Source organism: Petaurus breviceps, unplaced genomic scaffold (genome assembly GCF_028583685.1).
Source record: "Petaurus breviceps papuanus isolate PSGF00001 unplaced genomic scaffold, PetGlider_PUasm1.0 227, whole genome shotgun sequence".
NCBI classification, from domain to species: domain Eukaryota; kingdom Metazoa; phylum Chordata; class Mammalia; order Diprotodontia; family Petauridae; genus Petaurus; species Petaurus breviceps.
Genome location: NW_027185896.1, coordinates 16,062,774 through 16,079,453, shown reverse-complemented (window position 1 = coordinate 16,079,453; position 16,680 = coordinate 16,062,774). Strand labels below are relative to the sequence as shown.

The 16,680-nt window shown below is 36.7% G+C and overlaps 1 protein-coding gene across 3 annotated transcripts in view; it reads left to right on the top strand.

Moving 5' to 3' along the window:
* The window catches only part of SETD2 (SET domain containing 2, histone lysine methyltransferase), a 141,924-nt gene that overhangs the window by 67,654 nt on the left and 57,590 nt on the right, over window positions 1-16,680 (top strand). For 2 of the 3 annotated variants that reach the window (XM_069095910.1, XM_069095912.1), the window contains 3 exons: window positions 2,445-2,579; window positions 3,389-3,508; window positions 4,178-4,855. In XM_069095910.1, the coding sequence (XP_068952011.1) occupies window positions 2,445-2,579; window positions 3,389-3,508; window positions 4,178-4,855 (933 nt within the window). Of the gene's footprint in view, window positions 1-2,444; window positions 2,580-3,388; window positions 3,509-4,177; window positions 4,856-7,637; window positions 7,921-16,680 lie in introns of all 3 variants that reach the window. The other variant, XR_011169813.1, reaches the window with a different exon arrangement.

Below are 16,680 nucleotides of genomic sequence, written 5' to 3'. Positions count from 1 at the left end.
GAGCCTGGGATTCGATCTCCAGGTCGTCCCAACACTGGAACCAGTGCTCTTACTCGCTGAGCCACCTGGCCGCCCCTAAGCAAATGGGGTTAAGTAACTTGCTCAAGGTTACACGGCCAGGTGTTTCTGGGTGGGTGCTAAGTGTCTGATCCCGGGATTCGATCTCCAGGTCTTCTCAACACTGGAGCCAGTGCTCTTACTTGCTGTGCTACCTGGCCGCCCCCATATGCTTTGATATTAATGTATATGTCATGACATATGGGAAGAAGAGGAGAAAAAGTATCACTAAAACCCTAAATGCACAGAAGAGAACTGAAGAAAGTTCAGAATGGTACTGTCATGTTAAATTTGGTGTGGTGTATACCCTTTAAAATTGGGTAATAGAGCCACACAACTTGATTACAGTCTGGGTTTTTTTTTTCCTGTTTTGCTAGGTATGTGGAAATGTTTATGCTCATTGATATATAAGTATATAAAAAGGAAGTTAGTAGAGTGCCTTGGTAGTAATTTGTACATAGTTATGAAGCGTTTGATCCCATAGTTATGGCTCTTATCTGGCCCTTCCACTTCACAGTTTTATGGAAAAGCTGATTTATCAACCTCACTTGACACGACTGTTCTTTCTGTTCATAGGTTTATGGAGTGAAAACCTTATTTTTCATTTGATAATTTTCCACATCTTCCTTCTTTGGGAGTTTTGTTTTCACCTCTGATTTATTTACTCCTCAATAAAGTTTTTGATTGGTATTGAATAATTTATTTTACACTGCTGTGACATTTTATGTCACTTTAATCTTTGTGTCACCATAACTCTTTAATTTTTGCTTTAAGTTGCAGATTTAAGGGAGTCTGAATTCCTGCTTTCTTTTTATTTTCTGTATTCTTTTCCTCTTGTTTTTGTTGTTTTTTGTAATCTATTTTAGTTGGGCAGTATGGTATTTAGGTTTTCACAGCTTGTATCAGCTAGATGTTGATAAATCTTCAAATTCCTTTTCTTAGGTTTTCAGTAACTCTTTCAAGTTGCTTCTTCTTTGGTGGTGTTTGCCTTTCCTTAGGGGCATTTGCATGATAACCCTACTTTTACTCCTAAAGTTCTTAATAAAACAGTGATTATTGCATTATGCTGCTATGTATATAGGTCCTGAGTTTTTTTATATTTTCATTAAAATATTGTGAGAGAATGCATTCATTTATGATAGTTATAGCAGATCATAAATTTTTTAAATGCCTTTTTATGGTAATTGGCTTACTAGTTGGATTCATGTCACTTGACTCCAAATATCTTTCAGAATTTCAATTTAAATATGCATAACTTTTCAAAATCATTTTAAACCTAACTGCTGTTTTTGTCATAATAAATGTAATTTCTGGAGTTGGCCTTCATTTTTAAAATAAATCCAGGATTTTACATTTTTTTTCCTTGTCAGGTTTTTGGAGTTCTACAGTTACTTTTCTTATTTTACGTAATATAGGCTTAGAAATGGAGTGGGATTTTTTTTGTTTGTTTCAGTTTGGGATGTTTTTTTTTTTGTTTTGTTTGTGGTATATCTTGCCTTCTTTATAGTAGTAGCAGAATGGTAGAGTATATTACTTATTCCACTCATAGCTGTTAAGCTGATCACACCAGTATTTAGTAGGGACAATTTGTAATCATGACTCTAAAGTTACTATGATTGGTCTGCTAACTCAGTCAATGGTATTTGTGTAGCCCAGTTGTCCAAGATTTCCAGGTTCCTTCCAGACCGTCATATTTCCAGAGCACACACAGTTCCTGCTATACATCACCCTAGCTGATATTCACTCACTTTGCAGATCTCCTATCCTTTCCTCCCAACCTTATAACTCTTCTTTGTGTTAATTTTGCCTTCCAAATCCATCTTGCATTACTAATGCCAGACCAATCTTTACAAAAGACCACCCACATTAATCATGTTTATCCATACTCAGAAATTCAGATTTTTCTGCCTTTCTTTTTTCTCCATAATCAGCCTATATCTTCTCTTCCAACCAGGTTGATCTTCTGTATCCTTTACTCATTTTGGCTTCTCTCATCTTACCTTTGCTCGTTCTAGCTCTCTTTTCTGTCACCTTCCCTCCCCACCTACCTAAAATAGAATGTCCCCTTGTCTCTATATACAGGTATCCAACTTCAGAGTCTGATTGAGGTCTTATTTCTTCCATGAAACCTTCTCTGACTTTTGCAGTAATACAGAGTCAGTATTTTAATTTTTTTTGTTTGTTTTTGAAGTGTGTTAGATTTGCCTTACAATAAATTTTGAATTCCCTGAGGACAGGGACCTTCTTCTTTGGCTAATATCTTCTTGGGTTTCTAGCACAGATTATACCATATAAGTACTCAATCAGTATTTGTTGATCAGTTATTTTCCTTTACCTAAAAAAAGTTGATATTTTTGTAATCTATTTTTTTTTTTTTTACATGCTAGGTGGATGGAGAACTTGAAGCACTTCTAGAAAACGGTGAAGGCCTTTCTGATAAAAACCAGGTGCTCAGTTTATCGAGGCTGATGGTTAGAATTGAGACTTTGGAGCAGAAACTTACCTGTCTCAAACTCATACAGGTGATTATTTGATTTCTAGACTAAAATATGAACAGGAATATTTAATATTACTTCTAGTCAAAATAAGGGAATTAATTCTTACTGGATTAGGTGCATTTCTCCCCATTTTGGTATTTGTAAGTGAATTTTTTTTTTTGAAACTTGGACATATCAGGAATTTGTTAACATAAAATAGAAATTATATCCAAGCAGTATGTGTCTAGGACAGAACAGCTCAGGTTTTCCCTGGCATTAAAGCCTTGTCTCTATTCACTACACAATGCTACCTTTTTCTTTTTAAACAGAATGACAAAATAAAATCTAAAAGAAAAAATTAATTTGAAGCATACGTACATTGTTTCAATTTATGGGTAGAGATTGTAAAAAGCAAGCCAACAATTAACTTTTTTTTTTTTTTTTGCTTTTTGGAGGGCAATTGGAGTTAAGTGAAGCCCAAGGTCACAAGGCTATTTTTTGTGTTAAATGTCTTGAGGCCATATTTAAACTCAGGTCCTCCTGACTTCAGGGCTGGTGCTTATTCACTGTGCCACCCAGCCGCCCCAACAATTTAACTTTTTAACTACTTAGGATTGAACAGTTATTTTGTTAACCTTCTTATATTTCTATATTACAGTATTTTTCTAGAATGCAATTTTTCCCAAAGTGCATTTTTATGACATTATCTTAATATTGTAACTTTTTATATTTAAATCAGTTTTGTAGCATTGATTCTAATTGTGAAGTAACTGTATAAGGTTTTGGCAGATAAGAATTGGAATGTTCCTATATGTTCTACTTTGACTTTTCTTTTTCTCTTCTTGATTTTAAAGAACACTCAGTCTCAGTCCTGCTTAAAGTCCTTCCTAGAATGCCATGGTCTATCTCTTCTGTGGATCTGGATGGCAGAGCTAGGTGATGGTCGAGGAAACAATCAGAAGCTACAGGAAGAGGTCAATAATTTTTATTTATTGTTTTATATTTGACTCTCCTTTAGTTTTTTGTAATTGACTCTTGATGTTAGGTATATACCTACCACACTGCGTTTCTTCTGAAAAAATAGCAACATTATTCAATAAGAAATGTATTTGAGTTTCTCAGCCTGTATAGAGGGAAAAGTAGAAGCTCATATAACCTGATTTGACTGGAAGACACTTCAGAGATTATCCAGTCCAAACCATTTAATTTTATAGTGTAAAAAATTGAGGGTTGGTGAAGTAATTTGTCCAAAGTCACACAGCTAAGCCCGGGAACCAGTTCTTTTTATTTCTGGGGTAGGAGAAGGAAAGCATACATTTTGAACTTTTTCTTTTAAGGTAAAGAGTTTGAGTTTATCATACTGCATAGAACCTTTATTAATAAGAGATTAGATTTTTTTTGGCTGATCTCTTTAACTGTCTTACATCCTTGTGGTTCAGTCTGGATAGTTTTTTATAGTTTAGTTTTCCTTTCATTCTACAGGAAAGTGATGCAGTATGTATTATATACCTGAATTTTTGCATAAGTTTGTGGCCAAAAAAAAAAAAGCACATTTCCATGAAATTCTTAAACTTTGATCCAAGGGTTTAAAAAGTGAGCGTTATATAAAGTGATGAATCTTTGTCAAAATTGTGTTTAATCAGATTATAAAGACCTTGGAACATTTGCCTATTCCTACAAAAAATATGTTGGAGGAGAGCAAAGTACTTCCAATCATCCAGCGCTGGTCTCAAACCAAGACTGCTGTTCCCCACTTCAGTGAAGGTGATGGTTATTCCAGTGAGAATACATCACGTGCACACACACCACTCAACACACCTGATCCTTCCACCAAGCCGAACACAGAAGCTGACACAGATACTCCAAAAAAACTTGTGTTTCGTAGACTTAAAATTATAAGTGAAAATAGTATGGACAGTGCAATCTCTGATGCTACCAGTGAGCTAGAGGGCAAGGATGGCAAAGAAGACCTTGACCAGTTAGAAAATGCTCCTGTGGAAGAAGATGAAGAGTCACAGCCACAACAACCACAACCACAGCAGCTTACCCCACAGCACTTGCCACCAACCAAAGGTGACCTCGAAACCTCAGTGGACAGCAGTAAACAGCCTGCTTCAGAGCCAGAGGCCGAGCATGAAGCTGAGGTCAAAGAGAGTAATGGCCCAAAGCTGGAAGAACCTATTGCTATGGAAACACCTTCCCAAGATGAAGAGGAGGGTGTATCTGATGTGGAAAGTGAGCGGAGTCAAGAGCAGCCAGATAAAATGGTGGATATAAGTGACCTGGCCACTAAGCTTCTAGATAGTTGGAAAGACCTAAAGGTAAGAGTAAATTGTGATTAGTTTTTACTAATGGAATAGATTTGAAGTTCAATGAAGAAATCTAAATTAAATTGCTTCATTTATATTACACACACAAAAAGGGTTGCTTTCTCCAAATTGGCAATGTCTGTTAATGCTAAATTCATCTCAGTGTTTTCAGTATTTTGCCTTGCTTGTGGCCTCAGGCAAATTAGGTTTACAACAGTCAGACAAGTTATTTAGATGACTCATTTTCCCTCTTGGTAGTAGCTAATAATTCTGCTTACTTTCAGTTTTCTGTCACAGTTAAATATTTTTATCTCCACAAAGAGCCACATTAAAAAACTCATTTCATTAATATAGTATATCATAGGATTTTCTTCAAAAAAAAATAAAAGTCTGGTTGACCCCAGTATCTTATTCAGTGATTGTGGGTTGCTTTTATGCATAAAATGTTGTATTTTACTTCTGTCCCCAGTCAAAGAGATTGATATTACCTTATCTCTCAGAAATTCTTCCTTCACGTATATTTTTGTCCAAAGAGAGTAGAGATCAATGTCCCTTGTTCCTTTTCCATTATCACTTTCTGGAAGAGTATAGCAAAGTGGACAGTATTTACAATATTATCCCATGGTGATCTGATTCTGGTAGATCACGTATGAATTAATGTGAGTCTGGAAAATGGTCCATTCAGGTTCTGAACTCAGACCTGGATTTCAAGTTTTAATAACCATTAGGACTCTAGGTTCTTGGCCCTCATGTCTTTAAGGTTTGTATCATTCCATTGTTAACCTTATATGGCCATGGGCCTGACTGGTAGCACCTTGACCATCTGAGGAGTCTGAGATGTACTCAAATTTCACTGTATCTTCTCCCTCCTCCTCCCCAATGTCTTAAGAAACAGATATGGCAAACTGCTGGTTCAAATACAAAAGGGCTTCTACTTAGAGGCAGCCTGTGAGGTTTTACCTAATCTGGCCCCAAACATCTGAGATTTGGCTCAGATAGGACTATCCTTTTACATAGACTGAAGTGACTAGTTGCTGGGGATTTTTAAAAATTCTACTTAATAGGGACACTATCTATTCATTGTTGTGTTGAAACTCTTAATTGAATTGAAACTCCTAATTGAGGGTTGAGCAGTTTGAGATGTGTTGTTGTAGATTCTTGAACACCTTTGACTGCTTTCTTACTCATGCCCCTGTTACATTACTTAGCTACCCACTATAACAGTTCATGGAACATACCCTCTTTCTGTCTAATCTTACAAAAAGATGGAAAGGATTCACAGTGAATATGCCTATGATGGGACATGAGCACTATAGTAATCAGAATTACTAGTAAGAAAGGATGCAGGATGCATTCATTCAGCAAATATTTTTTTTGTTCACCTGCTATATGCAAGATAGCTGGCTAAAAGCCAGTCAGGAGAGATCCCTTGAAGAAGAAACCTGTTGGGAAGGGTTAGCAGATTCCATATCAAGGTGACAGCATAGTAGGTAAGATGGGGATGGGAATAGGCTAGTGGTTATAGTAAATTCATTGTGCTCTCCCTGCTGTGTAGGAATTAAAGGATTTATACTTAGAGAGTTTAAATATGTTTGGCTCAGTGAGTAATGGCTTCAGGGATGGATTTTGTCTTTACCTCTTTGCCCAGTATGTTTCATAACAGCAAGTGTAATCATTGTGATTATCTTATTTTGCTTAGTATGTGTATAAAAACAATAATTTTTTAAAAATCTGGGTTTTTGTCAAACCTTGCTTGTTTTTTATATATTGATTATAATTGAATGTGTCTGTAATATTATTAACCCATTTGAAATTAATTTTGGCAATTGAGAGTTGTCCTCCAAAACTCAAATTTGTGAAGTTGACATCTGTTACTTCCTTCTCTAACCTTTCTAAGACTATTGTACCTAAATAAAAAATTTCACAATAGTATGCAGCCTGATGATCCTGTGAGCTTGAGGTTTAAGATTTTTTTTTCCTAATACTTGAGTAAAATTGTGTACTTTTCAGTTTATATTTTGTGTTCATCTTGACACTCTTGTCATCTAGAGCCACTGAGTATAATTTTCTTTCTCCAAAATTTAGTTTGTTCTGAAATCATTCTTCATACAGATTTGCATTTCTGTGAAATTCTATACTTGACTGTGAGCTGTGCTCTTGTTTTATATCATTGATGCTGAGAAAATTTTAGTATACTTATGTCTTTAGTTATCATTTATCATGGCTCTACTCTCAGAAATGTGAATAAGGTTGCTGTAGTTAACTTAGATTTTTAATCAGTATAGCTGGCATTTTTATCTATGCATCTGAAAACAGGATACCCACACAACAAGTTATATGTTGTTTATAAATCTATATGTTTTTTTTAAATATAATAATGTAGTATATTTGTTCTGTACTATCTGGGCACTGAGTTAACTACTTCTGTCTGACTTTCACCTATGTATCAAAATAGATAAAATTTGAAAAAAAATGTCCTTAAAGTTCAAAGTCCTAGCAAATTTACCAGCAATAGATTATGGTATCTGCTATTTTATTTCACTCATTCCATGGCTTCTTGACCTTCTTGGTCAATTGGATCATTACTGGATATATGTTTCACTTTACCTTACCTCTGAAAGGTGAATTCACAAGTTTTCTTAAGCCTGATTTTACAGTAATTATATAAAATATGGATCATCCTAGAAATAAGTCTAGGAGAGGGTGGGAGGAGGGTATGAAGACTCATGACTTAAGCTTTGTCCTCCCAGATCTGATGATGATCCCCCTTGTAACTTGAACCATTTCCATCTAGCTTCTCAGGGCAGCAAGGAGCTTGTTAACATCACCAGCTGACCATGTGTCTCCTTTTCTCAACTCCATTTTCAACTCCGTGCTGAAGAAAAGAGAGAACCTAGCGTGCATTCTGTGAAGAAACAGGAAGATGGTTGGGAAGCTGGATGATGCATGAAAAATATAATAGGTGAAAAGAGGACAGAGGTGGTTAACTCACTGGCGCCGGCGTTATTTTGGTGCGTCCATTGCCGACAATGGACGTCGTTCCGGGAAAATCCCGACTCCTGGCGTGAAAGGATTAAGTGAGCTATCTTTTCTATACCTATATACACAGGACAGCTGCCTTGGCTATACAAGGCTCACACATTTTCACTCGTTTAAGTTGCAGAACCTGTGAGGAACATCTCAATAACATGTACTTCTTTTTCACACACTTAATCACATTATACATATTCATATGCACAGCCTTTACTGGTCTACATTTTCAGCAAGGGCACTTACACATACAATTCCAAATGGAAAAGGAATTGTTGTACAATATCCCCAATGCTGAAAATGTACCCAAGGTCCAACAGGTCATGACAGTTGGAGCAGGTAAACAGGTGATGGTTAAATGCAGCTCCTGTTCAAGATGACTGCAAACGTCTGTGTTCGGTTGGATCCTAAGAAAAGGAGGTAAGACTCCTGTGTGATGACTAGTATCCATTGACATTGAGTAACTAGAGACTTCAGTGGCTAATATTTACAGAGCCTTTCCTTTTCATGCTTTTGGTGGATATGTAGCCAGAGGAAAGAAGAAATTTATCCATTGCTGCTTAATGTTAAGAAATTTAGAGGCAGAAGGAGCCCTTGCATGGTGATAGTTAAGAACTTCTAGTTACCTGTTATTGACCTTTCCCTCTTATTCATCTTTAAGGCAGTTGATTTTTTTTTAAATTCATAAGAATATATAGATATATTGAATCAGACACATAGTCCATTCGGCCCTAAGCTGTGCCCCAGGGATGCATAATTGTCCTAACTAACAGCATACCTAATGGGTTAGGATTATATGCCAAAAAGAACTTTGAAAAAAAGAATGTGAAGGAGTCAGAAGTCTCAAGTTGATTTGAGTAAATATAACTCCGGAAGAAATACTACTGTAGTACTAGTGTAAATTATAACTTAATTCAATTGTAATTTGATTAAAAAATGTTCTGGGTGCTCCATAAACCCCCAATAACCTCTACCAAGGCACTGCTTTTACTTATTTAAGTTGTGTTGTCAATGCGTGGTGGGTTTTTTTGTTTTGTTTTGTTTTTGAGGAGAAGAAAAAGTACTTTGATGCTTCAAGTGTTAGGAGAAAAATTAGCCTTACAGTATGTAAGTAGTGACTTTAGTAGGCTAAAAATTAGGGGTAGGATTTTCAGATATTGTTGCATCAAAGTATTAATCAGCAAGGAGCTAGTCATGTGTATGGTTGGCTGGTATGACTGAGTCACATGTGTATTGCCCACTAGCCTATGGGGCAGTATCTCAAATATTTAATAAGATCACTAGTTTTTTAAATTCTTGAATAGGTTTTTAATGATGATTTTTTTTTTCTTCTCTAGTTTCCTCATTATCTTTCTTCCTTCGCTTCCCAGAAAGCTATCCTTATATAACAGAGTATTCATTTAAGACAAAAAGGAAAAGAGGGGAAACAATCAGCTCAATTGATCAATACATGGAAAAAATTTCAATTTTTTTCAATGTATAAACTTACAAACCTCCCACCTTTTAATTTTTTGTCATTCTCTCCATTTATAGTCATTATTTTGAAAATTAATTTAATATTTTATTTTTCCCCAATTATATGTAGAAATAATTTTCAACATTCATTTAGTTCTTTATGATTCCCTTCCCTGTTTACCTTTTTCTACTTCTCTTGAGTCTTATATTTGGAAGTCAAATTTTCTATTCAGCTTTGATCTTGTCATCAGGAATGCTTGAAAGTCCTCTCTTACATTGTCGATTTTTTTCCCCTGAAAAATTATACTCAATTTTGCAGAGTAGGTGATTATTGGTTGTAATTCTAACTCCTTTACCCTCCAGAATATTCTATTCCAAGCTCTCTGATCCTTTCATGCAGAAACTGCTAAATCTTTTGCTATCCTGCTTGTGACACCAACATACTTGAATAGTTTCTTTCTGACTGTAATATTTTCTCCTTAACCTGGGCATTCTAGAATTTGTTTATAACATTCTTATGAGTTTTCATTTTGGCTGTCTCTTTCATGAGGTGATTGGTGAATTCTTTCAATTTCTGTTTTACCATCTGGTTATAGAATATCAAGGCAGGTTTCCTTTGATAATTTCTTGAAAGATGATGTTTAGGCTTTTTGTTTGATCATGACTTTTAAGAAATCCAATAATTGGGGCGGCTAGGTGGCACAGTGAATAAAGCACCAGCCCTGGAGTCAGGAGGACCTGAGTTCACATCCTGCCTCAGACAGAACGCACACAAAAAAAACTAGCCATGTGACCTTCGGCAAGTCACTTAGCCCCAATTGCCCCTCCAAAAAACAAAACAAAAAGAAAAAGTCCAATAATTTTAAATGATCTCTCGTCAGTCTGTTTTCCAGCTCATTTGTTTTTCTAATATGATATTTCACATTGTCTTCTATTTTTTTGTTTGGTTTTGCTTTATTGTTTCTTGATGTCTCATAGAGTCATTAGCTTCCACTCGCTCAATTCTAATTTTAAAGAAATTATTTTCTTCAGTGAACTTATTTTTAACCACCTTCTTCATTTTGCCAATTCTATTTTTTAACGAGTTCTTCAGTGAAGTTTTTTTTTTTTTTTTGCTTCAGTCCATTTGGCCAATTCAGCTTTTCAAGGCATTCTTCTGCTCGTTGGATTTTTGTACCTCTTTTACCATTTAGTCTATTCTGTTTTTTTAAGGTTTTATTTTCTTCAGTATGTTTTTGTGTCTCCTTTACCAAGCTGTTGACTTTTTCATAACTTTCTTGCATTGCTCCTGTTTCTCTTCCCAATTTTTCCTCTACCTCTCTTACTTGTTTTTTTAAAATCCTTTTTGAGCTCTTCTGTAGCCTGAAACCAATTCATATTTTTCTTGGAGGCTTTTGGTGTAGAAATTTTGACTTTTCTGTCATCTTCTGGGTGTGTTTTATTTGATCTCCCTTGTTACCAAAGTAACTTTCTATACCCAGAATTTGTTTTTTCTGTTGTTTGCTCATTTTCCCAGCCTATTAACTTGACTTTTAACTCTTTGTTAAAGTAGAACTCCGCTTCTGGAGTAGAGGGTACACTGCCCCAAGCTTCAGGAGTTTTGTGTAACTGTTTTCAGAGATACTTATAATGTCCTGTAAGTTTTAAGTTCTTCTAGGATAGTGTGATCTAGGGAGAGATGTTTATTACTCTCCTGGCCTGTACTCTGGTCTGTGAGCAACCACAAGCACTCTTTTCTGCCATAGAACTTTGAGTAGGGTCCCCCATTCCATTGTGGCCTTAAGCTCTTTTTGGCTAGTTCTCCTCCTTGCCCTGGGACTGCCACCCAGGACTGGGAGCCAGATCTGAGTATGGGCAAAGCAACAGTCCTGCCTCGGTGCTAGCAAAGAGACCCCTGTAATCTCCTTCTGACCAGTTTTTTGACCCCCTTACCATCTGTGGGCTTAGAGCTCCTGAATCAGCTGCTGCTGCTATTGATTCATTCAATCCCAAGACCTGCTTCTGTTTTGCTGGAGTCTGGTCTGTACTGGTGCCACCTGAACTGCACTCTCACCCCTGTTGCAACAGACCTTTCCTGAAAAAGTTTTAAGCTGTTTGGGGCTGGAAAATTGTTTCACCCTGTCCTTTTGTGGGTTTTGCCACTCTAGGTTTTGTCTTAGGGCATTATTTAAAGATCTTTGGAGGAGTTTGGGGAGAGCTCAGGTGAGTCCCTGCCTTTTCTCTACCATCTTGGCTCTGCCCCTGTATATTGTCATTTTTTTATTATATTTTTACTGTTTTCTTGACTGTTTACTTTCCTCTGCATTAGTTCAACAAGATCTTTTCCTGCTTTTTTAATTCATCACCTTCATTTCTTAAAATATAGGGATGTTCCATTATATTCATTTGTTTAGCTGTTCTCCAACTGAGAGGCATCTAATTTGTTTCCAGTTTTGAACTTTCACAAAAAAATTCTGCCATGAATATTTTGGTGTATATGGGGACTTCTTTTGGTGCAGGAGTTCTGACTTTGCTGTCTTCCTCCTGTTCTATGCTTTGATCCTTTTTGTCCCCAAAATAGGAGTGTAAAGTTGGGTTCCTCTGTTTGCTTTGCTTCCTTTGCCTGCTCTTGTTGCCCCTCAAATACTTGACTTTTGGGCTTTTTGCAACAGTAGAACTCTGCTACCAGAAATGGGAGCTTTATCCCAAATGCTGGGGTTTTCTCAGCTGCCAAAGGTGTTAATTGGGTGCCCTCTCTGAAGCCTCCACATGCTCTGGCAAGCTGGTCATGCACCCCAGGACCTTCACCCTAGACAGCAATCCAAATCTAAGCAGGTTAAAGCAAGAGTGATTACCCCTCAGACTGGTCAGTTGGTCCCCCTGCAATCTGAAGACCAGGAGCTGAAGCTGCCATGTGGTGGGTGGCTGCACAGCTGTGGTGCCTGAGCTGCTTCTCGCCCTGGGGGGCAAAGGCCAGATCGCACTCCGAATTCCCAGGTCCCAAAGTCCACACTGCACTGACCTTGCACTTTGTCCTCGGCATCTATGGATTGATAATTCTGGAAACTACCACAGCTGCTGGCTGGTCAGCTCCCAGGGCGCTGTGCTGGCCGCATTCTGCCAACCTGTCCTGAGCAGGAGGTTAGCTTCTCTGTGTCATTTTGTGGGTTCTGTAGCTCCAAAGTTTGTCTAGAGTCATTTTTTACATGAATTGAGGGAGGTGGGAGCCGGAGCCCAGAGGAAGCCCTGTTTCTACTCCGTCATCTTGACTCTGCCCCCGTATATGGGGACTTCTTATCAATGGGCTCCTTGGAGTGCAAGCCCAGTAACAGAATCTAGTGAGCCTATCTTCCCAAATCCCCTCCAGTCTTGACTTGTCATCTTTGTTGATTTGTGGAGTATAAGGTAGAAATCCTGGGTGGTTTGATTTACATTTTCTTAGTGACTTGAAGCATTCTTTCACGTGGCTGTTAATAGTTTGCATAATTAAAAAAATTTTTGTAAATGCTTTGGTGAGTAAATTTACCACATGTCCAAGTCAAGTATCACATGTCTCAAATTAAGCCATTCCAGAGATTCTCAAACGAAATCTTGTAAAGTTTTTGACCTACAAGCCCTTTCCAGTTTCTTAGAGTCATCATGGCTTTGCATTTTGGTCATGAAACAATGTGGCCAGTTCTGAAGAAATTTACATCTATAAGCAATGGAGGAAATTAATTGAAAAAATAACCTCAAACAAATCTGACTGAAAACACTTAACTGTTTTTGGTACCTGGAACAAAATAAATATTTAATAAATACTTATCAAATTGAATTAAATATACAAAATAGTATGGTAATTTTAAGTCCATTTATCATATTCAAAAGATATTCCAGTTTCTTTGAAATCATCAAGTCTTTCATAAAGTAGTATATTCACTATTATAGAAAAGGAGTCATGCTCTTTGCATTCAATTTAAATAATGCATGTGGTAGGCACTGAGAATGTTAAGATGCGGAGTTACTGGCCTTGTCTTCAAAGATGGTAAAATCTAATAGATCGAGAATATAGGAGAGGTTAAAAGGGTAAACTTGTAGCTGGCAAGATATGAAAGAAAACAGTGGTATTCAAGATGAATTTTGAAGGAAGAGAAAGATGATGGGAAGGAGTCTGTTCTGTGCAAGTGTCCTAGGACAAAACCTAGAAATGCCAAGTAGTCCGGTTTGGCCATATTGTAAAAAATATTAAAACAAAAGAAGTTTGAAGATTAGGCTTTAGATGGTTGTGATTATGGATGTTTCCTGAGATTCTGCCCTGGACCCTTTTCCCTCTTTGAACTCTCTCACTTAGTTTCCTCATGAGTTCACATGGGTTGAATTGTCATCTCTTTACAGATAACTCCCAGATCTTTATATCTAGCCCTAGTCTTTTCTGAGCTCAAATACTGCCTCAGCCACTGACTATTGGACATTTAGAACTCTATGGCAGGCATTCTAAAATCAACATCTACAACAAAATTGATATCTTTCTCCAAAACCTAGTCCTTTTTTCCCAATGTCTCTATTTTTGTCCAAGGTATTACCATTTTCTAGTTATATAGGTTCAGATCTTCTTTTATTATTCTTTACTCACCCACCTATCCAATCACTTCTAGAATTTTATTGTTTATATCTCCACTACACTTAAAGTATCTGTTCCCATTTGTTATGTTCAAATGACTTCCACCCTAATCAAGGCCCTCATCACCTCTTTGACTGGGATTATTGGCCTTCTTTTTTGTATCCCTGCCCTAATTTTTTCCCATCTCCAATCCTTCACACAGCTACAGTTGTTATTCCTTAAGCAAAGTTCTAACCTGTCTAATGGTGTGACCAGAGCTGCTTATAATATTCCCAGTGTGAATGTACTATATTTTCATAAGGAAAAGATGTTTTCTCTTTTCAGTATCCTTTGTGATGATCCCAGCAACAATCAACCAATAATTGATTTAATTAATTCCTTATGATAGCCAAAATACTATGTAAGATGTAGGGGTAATTAATTTGGTAGAAGCTTTGCCTTTATGGAGTAAAAAAGATATGGAACATATTCTACAATAATAAAAATAAAGAATAGAATAAGAGATTGATGGGAGAGGATGATATCTCCATCTGGTAGGGTCAAGGCATGCCTTCTGTGGATCTCAGTACTTGGGCAGAAGTTTAAAGGAGAGAGCGAGAGATGAGATTAGGGCACTGACCATAGGAAACTTTGGAGGTAAAGGCATCATAATAGTAAAGAACTGGGAGAGTTGGAGAAATGACCACTTGTTCAAGTAGACGTGTTGAAGATGGGATGGGAAGAGAGAAGAGAACAAGGAGAGAAGATTGATGTGTTGAAAAGCAAAAGAGGAGAGAAAATTATTAGCTTATTGAAAATTCTGGGAATGGGTAGAAATTTTGTTACTTTGAAATAGGTTATTTGAGGAAATAGAAATTTTACATGTCCCTAATTAGCTATGGATTCCTGGAACTAGGAGGTATATACAAATTTCTTGTCACTAAGCAGAAAAGGGTTACAGGAGGATTTTTAGATCTCCCTTTGAGTTGCCTTGAGCAACTCTTTTTATTCCTCCAAAATGAGTATTTCTTAACTTTGGAAAGCATGTGAGGGACCTCAGTATTATGGTCCTGTGGAAGGAATTAAATGAGAGGCTTTTCAGAGCTTTCAGGGGCATGAGGATATGGAAGTTGATCCTTGAATTTTCTCATTAGATTCTGCACGCTAGATCTACATAGTAAAAATAAGTTGTCTTAGAAGAAACCACTTCCTCTTATTCAACAGAGAAATAGGTTTCATTACATTACTTAGGGTAAAATTTGTAGATTCATATTCAGTCTTTGATGCTGTCTCACTGTATGACCAGAGGCATGCATTCTTTAAGTTTCTGGGCCTCAGTTTCCTACCTTGTAAAGTGAGGATTCAACTAGATCCTCTCTAAATCCAGTGTACTTTCAACTATATCATGCTGTGTACCTCTCAGAAAAAAAAAATGGCAGCCAGGGTTGCCTTCTTATGCCATTTATATGGTTACTTTTCATTGTTTTCTCGAGGGTTTCTGCACTTTTAAAATTCTGTTTCAGGCCATTAAACCTGTAGGCCACAAGCCTTCAGTCTCTTTTCAGAACTATAAAGATATTATTTAGCCCTATTCTGGCTAAGTCATTATGGGGAGTTGACATTCATTCCCAAAATGTAGACATCTGTTAAGTCCCCTACCAGTATGGAAGTTGTGTATTTCCTATAGCTTATGCTGCTTTATTTTTTATAGAATTATTTTGATTTTAATAGTAAAACATACAAACTCTAAAATCCTCCCTTATCTGCATAGGGATAAGAAATTTGTATATACCTCCTAGTTCCAGGAATCCATAGCTAGATTGGGGATATGTAAAATTGCTATTGCATACAAATAAACTATTTGAAAAATATCTTTAAAATTTTCTGCCCACTCCTAGTATAAGTAATAAAACCCTTAGCATATTTATTAAAATTTCTTACCCCCAATACAGAGATCCCCAGGAAGTTTAGAAGAAATATTTCTACTTTAGGAAGCTTTAAACGAAAGTGGATGGACCTTATAGTCTCTGTCCCTATAATATTGCTAGAGCCCTTTAGCTGTTACAACCCTAGTCACATGTGTGATGTAGCTCATGCTTCTTCACCTCCACAACATTTTACACTATTGACCTCCTGGATTCTCTCTCTTTCCTTTGAGTTTTCATGTCAGTGGTTTCTCCTAGTTCTTCAAGACTCAACTCAAACAATACATTCTATAGAAAGCCTTTTTTTTTCTCCTTACCTCCCTAACTACTTTGTATTTATATTGTATTGGGGGGGGGTATCCTCCAAAAGTATGTAAATTACTTGGCAGAGATTTCTTTCTTTTTTTTTTTTAAATAGACGGTTGGATGGATGGATATGGATAAAACAGGTTAACTTAGGAAATAGTATTCTTCATTTTAGTATTCACTTAGATCTTACTAGTTCTGTGAGGTTGAATTATCCCCTCTACCCATGTGATTCCAAGATCTGTTTCCAGCCTTAGTCTCTCCCTGGAATTCATTCCTTTGTATTTAATTGCATGTTGAACTTTACAAACTGAATGTTTCACAGACTCATTGTCTTCCCATCCCTGCATATATATCCTTCTACTGAACTTCCCTATTTCTTTTTAATATTTGCAACCTCACCATTGATCCATAGTTCCTCCATTCTCTGGTTTTTGGTTATAACATCAACATTATTCTTACTCTCCCTACATATCTAATTACTTACCAAATCTTATCAGTTGTGTCATCTCTTGGTCCCCTTTTCTCCATTCACATAGCCACCACTGTATATAGTTAGTCCT